Here is a 12250-nt window from a genome sequence, read left to right as displayed (position 1 = left end):
TATTCTGTATCTTATTTTCTTATCAAATAGCTTTTCTTGGAAAAATATTGTATGTTGATTAACTGAATACAATATTGAATTGATATAAAACCATGTATTATACTGTTTTCTATTGTTAAAACTTTAAAAGCACACTCTAATGAAAAACTATTGAAATTGGCGTTATTATCTTTTAAATGTTAAATTGGCTAGATTCTTTTAGAAAAGGTTGGCGTACTACGCTATAGACTTACTACTTTTCCGTAGCCCTTCTTTTTCCCTGATTCTACCGAAGATATGGCTGTTCAAAGAGATGCACCCCGTTTTGGGGTGATTTTGAGTTGCATACCTTGTTATATATGTATTTGATAGTGATTTTTTTTTCAGAAAATTTAATTTTTCGTTATAATATGATTATTTATCATTCAAAATGATGTTTTCACTAATTAATATCATAGCAACACGCTAACCACCTGTGTTTTGTTGCATAGTTATTTCCATTTTAATTTACCGCAACGATATCTATTCAAACGACACATTAACACTAAAATGGTATCATTTTAGCGTTCGTGTGTCGTATGAATGGATATATTCGCGGGAAATTAAAAAGGAATTAATTGTGTCACAAATTAATTAAAACGAGCATTTTGTATCTACAAAAATATATTTACATATACTCATACCACATCTATCGTTGAAATTGTGGCTGTTGTAAAAGGAAAACTGACTGTTTAGGTCTTAACTTTACTTTACGAAATACTTAACGAAATTTTCGTTGACTTTATCTTTTATTTCATTCCAACAACATTGTGTTCATAGTATTTCAGTGGCGAATATGTTTTCTTTTCCTATTGAAACTAATGTATTACTCGTTCAATTATGAAAACCTAGCCATTACAATACTTATTGACAATAAAACATACAATTTCACTTCTTCTTGTTCTTCATTTCTTATTTGTTAATATAGTAAAATATATTATCTTTTTATCACTCACTACCTTCATTAAAATGCATAGTCGCGTCATTCCATCTCCTTTCACTGGTCGAAAACATTACAACATTACAACATCAACGCCGTTTATCTTTTTAAAGATATTTCTTGTTTAATTTAATTTATTTGTTAGTGAATGTTATTCGACGTACACACATGATATATGGTTAAATTGTGTTTAATATAGATAATTCTTTTGAAACTTTTATGTAATCGCTAATTTTGACACTAGCATAAAGAGAAATGTTAATCGTAAGAAAGGATTTTAAAAGCATATCAAGGTACAAATTGTGACAGAGCCTATTAAACAACTAAATACTTTGTAATGTTGGTTCAGGCTTACTAATGCTGTTTCTTTTCAGTTTTTGCTGTGACTGTTAGTTATATATATTTTCTGAAATCAACACGGACATTTCAGAATTTTACTAAGTTTTACTAAGTTGACTGACCGATATTAGCTTCTCAAATTAAATAAACTACTGCAGCATCCGTTTATTCAAATAATAAGAAATTGCATAACATAGAACTATGTGATACTTACATTTCGAATGCAATAAACATGTTCAGTTCAAAATCAGTTTCCTTGTTGTAAGCCACTTTCTACCCGTTTGGAAATCAACACGTTTGCTTCATTAATAATTTCAGAATAACGGGATCAAATTGGCTGGTCGCCTTTGAGCGGCTGGTGAAATCAAGAAAAATTAACTGGCTTTCCTTTGGACTGCCTGTCCCGGAGCCGTGCGTCTGTCTCAATGTAATGATCCGCGAAACAAAGTGCTTACATTTTGTTCATGTATTGTTAATCAGTGTTAAAGCAAGAAAACAAGAATGACATAGCCAACCATCAAAACATTATTCTAGACGTAATCACCCCCGGAAACCCGATATGCTGTGAAAAGTTGGATGTGCTTGGAAAAGTTGCCGATATATTTCGCTGAATTTCGGTAGGTAAGTAAATTGAGATCTATTATTGTTTAAAGGCATTTTTAAATTAAAATATATTTTGGTATATACAAAGGAGGTATTACCATGTATGTTACTTAAATCCTGGCTTCTATTATTCAGGATTTATTGAAATATGGCTATTTAAAGTGGACGATGCAGGGATTTGTCCCATATTTAGCACTTTATTTACAAATTTCTTTAAAGGTATGCCAGTGAAAAAGTTTTTGCACCGACAATTATATCAACCAATGTCCCCGAGTAACATATCCGCCAGGGTTTCTTAAAAAAAATCGTATTGGGGGAACAATTCGACTTTACATTCAACATGTTGATGATAGAATGATATGACCTGGTGCAGTTCAAAAGATGTCAAGATATGACAGGAGTGCAGTTCGTTAATAAACTTAAAACGCTTTTCAATCGGTTCCATAGTGTAGTGGATACTCGCTCGCTTCACATGTGAGAGGCCCAAGGTTTGAGCCCCAGTAGAATTAAATTATGTTACTTGTGTTGTATGTTAACTTTTTGTTTTGATGTAGACATTTTAGTTTAAATAAATATGCTGTTTTATTGTAACCATTTTTTGTTTTTAATATGCCCATAAAATATATGTGTGAGAGGGTGGGGGGGGGTCGTAAACACATTAAAACTTTTACAGTGTTTTCATATCAATGAGTACTCGACCCCTATCGTAAATGAGCAACGTAAGAATAAGTTCAGAATCAGCTCCCCTTGAAGTTCAGAAAAATATGAAATAACGCTTACAAGATGAAGCAGATTTTTTAAAACCTACACAGTTCTGTTCCATTAATGAAAACTGCACACTGATGCCAGCAAAACAAAGGAAACAAATGTTAATAAAATGAACTGTGAAATATTTGGGAGTTATAACACAAAATCATAGATAATGGTTATTTGGGAGTTATAACACAACATCATAGATAATGGTTATTTGGGGGTTATAACATAAAATCATAGACAATGGTTATATCAGTATCTTTTTCTATTTTGTTTAAAATTATCGGCCAATATATTAATATTTACAGTAGAAAAAAAATCGTTCGATGTAACTTCATTGAGTGCCTTTTACACTGAAATTCCCGACGCACTTTGATGCTTTGCATCAATACTTATCTTGATGCACAGCAATATAACTCGATCCCGAAGTACTAGTAATTCACACGAACGATATATAAGCTGACTACGAATACAACTTATGTATCCCAACACCACTTATGAATCCCTAATAGAATTTTGTGAATTGGGGAAAACATGATTTGCGACAAAGGAGAAGATTGTGATGTCGCTGGCAATTTAAAATATTGAACTATAACAAATCATATATACGGTAATATCCGACGGTTAGAGTAAGAATTTTGATAAAAATGCGAAATGCTTTCCACATGGTCTATCTAGGACTCTAGGTCAGAACTAGGAAAACGATTTCGGGAAGAAATCTTTTTAAGAATTATCTATATTGAAGTAGAGGATATATGTTAAAATTACAACGACTCATCTTTTTTAGGCTCCATTTTGAGAGTTTTCATGTCAATGTATGTATCCGTGGAAGTACCACTTAGGATTTTAAGCGTTTCCCTATTGGGGATACATAAGATGGTTTACCGGACATGGTAATAAACATATCTCTTACAGAGGAGATAATCACGTGATTGTCAAGATGGCGACGTCCATAACGATACAGTTATTTTGGGCCGTTTAATACCCTTTGTTACTTTTGTTTAATTTTTAAATGACGCTCACATTCCAGCTATTTCAGTTAAAAAGTGATAAGCGTTTATTTCGTATTAAAATTATACCGGATTATAAACTACCAAAGTGAAGTATTATTGAAATAGAATATGTTAGGAATTGTACCTTATGCATGTCACGGTTAAAGTGCGTTGGTATCTTTATATTCAAATGACGAAAACGGAATATATTTTGTTTACTGAAAAATTTCTAGGTTAATTTTATCTCATGTTTGTTAACTATAAATTTCATACTTGTTTACATAAGCTTTAAAGGAATTTAAAAATAAGTTTGTGTTTGTTATACATGTATTTATGAATTTTAAATTTTATTAACCGAATGCGATAATAACTTAGTTTCGAATACAATTGAATGTCCGAATCATTAACGGTTAACAGTGTTATTCATTATATATTTGCATTTTAAAACAATGAATGTGACCACGTTTGAACATACTTAAAAAAAATTAAATGAACAGAGATGAATACTAAAAATATGAGACACTTATTGAAACTTATTTTTGTCCACGTTATACAGAAACTTAGTAATTTTGCCGTATTCATACATTTAGTGCAGATAATGCGTCATGTGTGGCTGAGGGTGACAACTTTTGATTAAGTGATTTTATAATTAAATTAAAGATACTTGATCCGTTAAATTTATAAGGCTGATAAAATACTTTTATTAAGAGATCGTAATGCATTCTAAGTGTTCGTACAGTGCATATTATGACACTATTAATGCATGAAATAAACATGAAACAATTATGAACACGCATAATTATAGTTATGCGTTAAGAATACACATGAAACCATGTATAACAGGCATACTTGAAGAAATAACATTATTACCTAACGTATTTTAACTGATGGATTTATGATATTTAATCCTAAACGGGTATCAATCAAAAGATTGAATATTCTTAGTTTCATTTGTAATATCAGCAAGACAACAGGGCGTTTTTCGCTTTAATAAATAACCATATTTCTTATAAAACATTGCACTTTAAAATAATGCATAAATAAATACAGTGATATGCATATATAAACAGATATTCCAAAAATTCTTTCTAGTATACTGTGTACATACTATGAGTATCTGAGAATGAGGAAAGAGCAGAAAATCCAATTGCTCGTTCACGTACTTTGTGTACCCCTTTTCCAAAAAGATATAAGTATACAACATTCTCTAAAGATTAAACCTTACAAGAGCTGAATTCTGCGGGTTTTGTGAGAATACATGAGCTTAATATACACGACAGATTGAGCAGTGTATTGCATATGTCTTAAAATACAATACATATGAAATGTCGTGAAGTAAATGTGCATGGGTTTTTTAATGTGGATATTTTGACAAGACAGAACAGAATAATTATGAAAAAAAAGTAGTTTGAATTGTTCTTTCTTATCTCGTTGTATTATGTACATTCACCGTATGCAAAAACCACTAATCCGTATTGGTTTATTGAAATATTCACAGCATATTAATTCTTCCAGCTTTCCGCTCTTGTCATCGGCCGTGAGCGACTTTTTCTACCATACGTCATGTGTTAAAACGTTGATGTATCAACATTTGTAAACGAATTCACTTCCGTTATTTTATTATCACTTCCTCTTGATTTGTTCCAGCAGATCCGTGATCTGTTGCAGCTTATTGCTAGTCAGTCGCTCCATTTCAACCATCTTGGAATCAAGGTCATTCAGACGCTTGGTGACCTCTTCCTGGTTCGTGTAGTACTTCCGGTCCATCTCGCGCATCTGTTCTCTGAAATCTGCGTCAGCTATCGATACGTACCAGCGTTCCGGTGACACGCCGTTAACAATACTGTCTGCAAAGAGAACAAAAAAACATACACAAGCAATGAACACAGCGGAAATTACATTACAAAAAACTCAAATAAAGAGATTCCTTTATTATTATTTTTTTTAAGCTGATTGTGTATGATGGTTTTGATATTTTAAAGATTGTTATTGAGTGCAAATAAGTACCACATCAATTGAAGTAACGAAAAGGCTATGGGTATCAGTTTACTTTGCAATATTGTATTTGTTTAACTTAATGTGGCATTTACATACACCGATTGTGAATTTTATTTACGGAGGATCAGAGAATGCAATGAACAAAAACTTACAAATGCTATTACGCAATTAGGGACAGATTTCAAATATAATAATTAGCGTTCAAATACCGTCTAAAGAAGATTCCTTTCATATGCGATCATTATTACACGATATGTTTTCAAGAACGGAGTCAAAAAGCAAGAAAGACACCCTACAAAAATCAGGAAAGTTGTTTTAAAATGTGCTGAACGTTGCCATCATTACGCTATTCAATGCGCATGAATAAAGTTTTGGCGTTGTCCGTCTGTCGTTACGTCCTTATGTTAGACACATTTCAGGGCTTTATCTCAGTAACTATATAAGATTACATCATGACTCTTCGTGGGTGTATAGATATCAACGAGGAGATGTGCATTGCAACTCTTCGTGGGTGAATAGATATCAGCGAGGAGATGTGCATTGCAACTCTTCGTGGGTGTATAGATATCAGCGAGGAGATGTGCATTGCAACTCTTCGTGGGTGTATAGATATCAGCGAGGAGATGTGCATTGCAAAGAACACTTCCCCCTTCTTAAAGAAGAGTTATTTATATTTGTTTTTTGGTTTTATATCCGTTAGTCACAAACTTATTTTGCTATACATCAGAAACTGTTAAAGATTTCTACATCAAACTTCATTGATGTATATTATACATTAGGTATGGAATAATGTTATTGTTTTCTTTTATCAGTTATAAAAAAACAACAACACTTCAAAAATGTCTTTGTATACACAGAATGTCAATAATTTGAATTTATTATGGTATATTCATAGTAACCAATATAGATAAATATTATGTTGATAATGTTTGCTAATTCTTGAGTAGTATTAAATATATAATATTTTTTAATCCATGTGTTATTGATATATCTCCGCTTTTGTAGATTTATTAAAAATAAAATTTAGTTGCTGTATTTACATGAACATAAATCAAGAAATAGTTTTGTGTTTTAATAGGCATTTCTTAAATAGCCATTTTCACCTTAAATTGAATAATATTGCAAACATCTTAATTGTTCAGTGTTCAAAATACACGGAGGCTTCAGAAAAAGTGATTTACTTAATTTCGTCCATGAATCCCGGATTGACGAAAAATCTCAGAACAAGCCTAATATATAGTATATATCAAACAGCCTGACATTACGGAGCGTGACAGTTAAAGAGGTATTTTTCGCCGTTGTATACCCTTTATGCCTTTGTTTAATTTCTCAATGCCACTCACTTTCCAGCAATATCAGCAAGTAAGTGATTAGCGTTTATTTTCTATTTATGTTCGCTCTATATCTCGACTTTACTCGCTACGAAATTTCGTAGCAAGATCACATAATTACATATTTAAAGTAGTGTGATTCTTACCAACGCCGCCATGTTTAATTTGAACGTTCGAGAACTTTCCCGCCATCGGAAATGATGACTCCATCTCGACTCCGAGGCTGACCACCTCAATACGCCACGTGACTTGATTCTCCCTCAGAATCGTCGTGTAAGAGTCGTTCATCATCGCGATCAGCAAATTCAGTAGGATAATGGTGGAAAGGATGATGTAGATGAGGTACAGGATTTTGGAGTACGCGGGCGTCCTCCCCACGGCGACCAGGTTCTTCTCATATTCTCCTTCGAACAACTGACCCATGCCAATCATCATGTTGAAAGTGAGGAAAAGTGTGTCGCCGACTGTAAGGTAGTCATTGACGATATCCTGAGACACTTGGAACAGAGCGTGGAACGCGAAGCCAAACGCCAAGATCACGAACAGGTAGACAATCCCGAAGCGAACAACGTCTCGGAGCATCATGCTCAATAGCATTCGGTAGAAATAATGGATTGCACGTATTCCCCGTGTGAACGATATAGTTAAAAGCCAGCCGATGCAAACGGCGGAGGAGAAGAAATAATCGTTGTACGTGTAACGCACAGAAAACAGCGCAATCCACGCTAGAACGAGTACAGCAAAAACAGTGCACACAACAAGAAAAATATAAGAGCCAAAAATGGACACGCCCAGAGCGAATCCGCTCTTCCGGCTGAGTCGCGCCTTCCTTTTTATGTCTCCGGTCCACAGGTACCGTCCGGTGCTCCAGAGCATGTACAGGATGATGACCGCGGGTTCTAGAGGGACGAACGCGTACAAGAGCACTGTTTCAGGATTCGAGTAAGAAATGCTGGATTCATTCCGTAGTTTCTCAAGCAAGTCGATTCCAACGTACGTGAATACGCTCATGTAGACGATGTGAACGACCATCAATAAAGCAAACGTCCAGGCAACCATTGACGTGTAGTACCGTTCAATCATTTGTATCGGAGGCAAATCGAGAATCTCCGCGGCCCGTGTTTTGACCGTGTGAGTAATGAGCCATTCTAATCCTGAGAGTCTTGATCCCCCTGCACCGGCGTCTGCATTCATGTCCTTTTCTAAGAGAGGCGAGACGGACGCTCTACTGCAGCAACCCCGAATAGCATCGTTCGTTCTCGGAGTGATCCCGGTGATATCAAAGCTGTAGGTATGTACTCCTGTAGGAATGTCTTTGGTAACATCGTACTTTGTTACATCGGGCATCATCAGCAGTCGCGAAAGAATGTCCGGTACTCCGTATTTAAATGCCATGTCTAAGACTGACAGCCCTTCGCCGTTTACAACGTTGTTGACCAGGAATTGCGTAGCGTCGCGCCGATAAGACATATAGACCTCGCGGTTTTCTTCCTCTGGGAACGGTATATTCTTTTTTATGCACCACCACTTAACAACATTGTCAAAAACGGTTTCGAGAACTTCGAGGTGGCGGCTGATATTTTTACTGTCCTCCACGCATGCAAGCGTCAGGCGATGAAGCACCGTATTACCGTTTACATCTTTACAAGACAGATCCGCTCCAAGTCCAATCAGCCTTTGAACACAACGGCTGTGTCCCTCGGATGCGGCCAAATGTAGAACCGTCTCGCTGGTTGCGTAAGATTGCTCGTTTATCCTCGCATCGCGTTTCATGCTTTCAAAGATATCCAGCATCATATCAAGTGCCTCGGGTTGACCGGGTCGCACTGCCTCATGCAAGGGGATCAGGCCGTCCTTGTCACGATCCTTGAAGCGGACAAAACGGAACTCCCAGAGAACTTCCGGTGTGGCGTGTTTGCCCGCGATATGTAAAGGGTTGTTGCCTTCGTTGTCCTTATCGTTTAAGCTCTCCCAAGCATGCGTCTTAATAATGTAGTCCACAAGTTCTCTCGCAGTCTCGGCGGTTATATGTTTGGAATATCCAGCGACATGTAAAGCAGTTTCTCCTTTGCTGTTTTTAATGTCTGCCTTTGCTTTGCATTTCAGGAGAACTTTTACGGTATTTGAGTATCCCCTATAGCAGGCGATGTGAAGAGGCGTATTCCCGCGGTTGTTCTGTATATTGATTGATATGGTCGAATTAAATTTATCGATAACTTCGTGTTTGTCTGACATCGCGGCGTGGTGCAGAAACGTATTGCCGTCGGCGTCAGCGCTTATCGGTTCGATATGCATGTTCAACAAACACTTGATCTTGTCGATTCTACCGTTGCTCGCCGCGATGCAGAGTGGATGTCTCCACAGCATGTCCTGGCCTCTGGTCGCCGACACCAGGCTGCTTAGCAACGAGTTGTCTTCCTCGTCCTCAATGGCGAAGTACCAGGCGTCGTGGCCTTCATGATTCCGGTGATTTACGTTTGCGCCCCGCCGTATTAAATTATGTACAATGTCATAATTCCCGTTCTTTGCGGCGAGCAGTAAAGGAGTGTCCCCGATTTCGTCCTGTTCGTCAAACTTTGCACCACGCTTAATAAGCATATCCAGCACATCCGTGCAGCCCTCTTTAGCGGCATGGTGCACCGCCATCTCACCACCACGGATGCGGACGTGTATGTCGATATCCGGATGTTGCAACAACAGAGACATTATTTCCACGTTACCATAAGCCGCTGCGATTACGATTGGCGCAACAAGACCGAGTTTTCGTTTCGTGTTCGGATTCGCCTTTCCCTTTTGCAGCAAGACACCTACAGTCTTAGGAAACTCGTACCTTATTGCCCAATAAAGCGCCGTAGATCCTTTGTCGTTTAAAACCTCGGTATCCGCGCCCCTGTCTAACAGCAAACTAACGGTTTCGTTGTGTCCCCACCTAGCAGCCCATAATAAAGCGGTGTCGTCTTTGCCGTTCAAATGATTAACGTCGATTCCGGTGTCTAGGTACAATCGCACCAGTTGTGTGTGACCGTAATATGCGGCTAAATGCAAGCAAGAAAATAACCTTGGTCGTTGACCTTCAATGTCAATAGCTGTCTCTAATTTTATCACATCCAGCTTCTTTTCTGTAGAAGGTAGTTTTGAAAGTAAAAGTTTTGCCATCTCAATATCATTTTTCTCCGTAATGATATGCAAACAATTGTTTCTTCCAGAGACGCCGGATTTGTGTACCACGTGATGTGACGTCAGCATTTCGAGTGAACATTGGTCAATCAGATTAATCGCTGTCTCAATCTTATCATGTGAAAGAGCGTAATGGAGCACATTCTCGTCTGTTTCCTTATTCCGTATATCTTGGAGCAAATTGTTTTTGCCAATGCTTGAAATAACTGACATCAACTACAAAGAAAGAAAATACATGTAAAAACGTTAATGTGTTTTAAATAAAATTAAGCTTTGCAAAACTAAGATAGCACTACTGATTGAGCCATCATATCTGAACATACATTTGAGCCGTGTTCAATGAAAAGGGGGTTTAATGCATGTGCGTCAAGTGTCGTCCACGATTAGCCTGTGCAGTCCACACAGGCTAATCAGGGACGACACTTTCCGCTTTTATGATATTTTCGGTTTAAAGTAAGTAAGCAAAAATCCAGTAGAGTTGGAAAGTGTTGTCCCTGATTAGCCTGTGTGGACTGCACAGGCTAATCTGGGACGACACTTTACGCACATCCATTTAACCCCCTTTTTACTTAACGCGGCTCGTTTTTATATGAAAAAAGCGTGTTGGTCTTAATGGTACTTGTAGGATAGAAAAACACACTGTTCAAGTTTTTCGATTGGTTAAAGCAGTTTTATATGGGTGTCCATAGTTGAATGTCGCAGTTGTTTAAAATATATGGTCGAGAAATCCCGAGTAGAACCAGAATAATAAGATGTTTAGGCGTCCTTAGACTACCGGTAACTTGGACATATGCATGCTGATATCCGCAGGAAACAGACGCGAATACTCGTTACTAAACGAGTACGAACACTCGTGTCCAACTTCGTCTTTAACTTTCGAAACTGAACAACCAAATTTAAAAAATCAAACGTTACGTGCTGTATGAATAGTAAAATGTAACAGACCGAGATTAAAACGTTCGTGGTCGAGGGGCCATGCAAGTTCTTACCTTTCTATGGTCGTTTGTATCAACGGCGGCAAATATCAGCTCCCGGAGGTCATCATCCGCGCGCTCTCTTGCGGCGGTGGTTGGGCGGATTTTGGGCTCCTCGCGGAACGTCACCTGCTTCTCCTCGATCACCGCACCTTCCGGTATGCTGCGTTTGTCGACAGCGGGGCCATTCGAACTGATTTGCTGCTTCCTCCTCTTTAGAAATAAGATTATATAAGAAAGTGATGTAATATTTTTAAAAATCCATTAAAACGGAAAGTGTCCCTGATCAGGTCTCAAGCCAGTCAAGGTCTAAGTCATAGCTATGTCTTTGGACAGTATCCAAAATATCCTTTATGAGAACGTTCTTTTTCAAGGAATGTATTGACTTTTATTGTTGTAAACTCATTTAAATGCTGAACATTTTGGTAGTATAATATGATTTTTTTTATGTTTCTTTTCATTTAATAATATAAGAATACGTGTTAAATGTTTATAGATGTTGATGGCATATTTCCAAACAGGTTTTTCGTAATACAAAGAAACCGGATATTCCCACTAAATGCAGAATTATTATTTTAAATTTCGCAAACCATTTATAATATGATAATACCTTTATGGATGGACTATGTTAGGGGTGTAAAAAATATTTATTATGACCTTTTTGTAGAACTAAGGTGTTCGGTAGGCGTCATCTAGATAGTTAAAGTTACAAAGACTCATCCCTTTTTGTAGAACTAAGGTGTTCGGTAGGTGTCATCTAGATAGTTAAAGTTACAAAGACTCATCCCTTTTTGTAGAACTAAGGTGTTCGGTAGGCGTCATCTAGATAGTTAAAGTTACAAGGACTCATCCTTTGAACAAAAGTTATAAAACCACCTTTTACAGAAAAATTCTCAGTACCCAAATACTATACCACGACTTAAAGCTTTTCGGAATGTGCATTTAAATATATTTATCACCTAGAGGGTTGGTTCTAGTTTGTTTAATTGTCTTTTGTGCAGAAAGCTACAACGCGCTTACTTTGAATGTGTGATTATTATTTTACTTAAGTGGCACAGTGGTTAAAAATAGGAAACAAATAACAGGTTCATCACATCGATTTAGGAAATACGGTCATAAATGCGA

At 36.9% G+C, this 12250-nt stretch overlaps 1 protein-coding gene across 1 annotated transcript; it reads right to left on the bottom strand.

Annotated features, from left to right (window-relative positions):
• Positions 1-4619: 4619 nt before the first annotated feature.
• LOC127853967 (ankyrin-3-like) lies at positions 4620-11332 on the bottom strand. The gene is made up of 3 exons (XM_052388852.1): positions 11141-11332; positions 7121-10367; positions 4620-5492 (listed from the first exon to the last, which is right to left on the bottom strand). Exons 2-3 carry the CDS (start codon positions 10362-10364, stop codon positions 5269-5271), a joined length of 3468 nt encoding a protein of 1155 aa, XP_052244812.1. The 5' UTR covers positions 10365-10367; positions 11141-11332; the 3' UTR covers positions 4620-5268.
• Between the last annotated feature and the right edge of the window lie 918 nt (positions 11333-12250).

Source organism: Dreissena polymorpha, chromosome 12 (assembly GCF_020536995.1).
Source record: "Dreissena polymorpha isolate Duluth1 chromosome 12, UMN_Dpol_1.0, whole genome shotgun sequence".
NCBI lineage: Eukaryota > Metazoa > Mollusca > Bivalvia > Myida > Dreissenidae > Dreissena > Dreissena polymorpha.
Note: the sequence above shows the minus strand (reverse complement) of the source record. Positions and strands in the feature narration are given on the sequence as shown.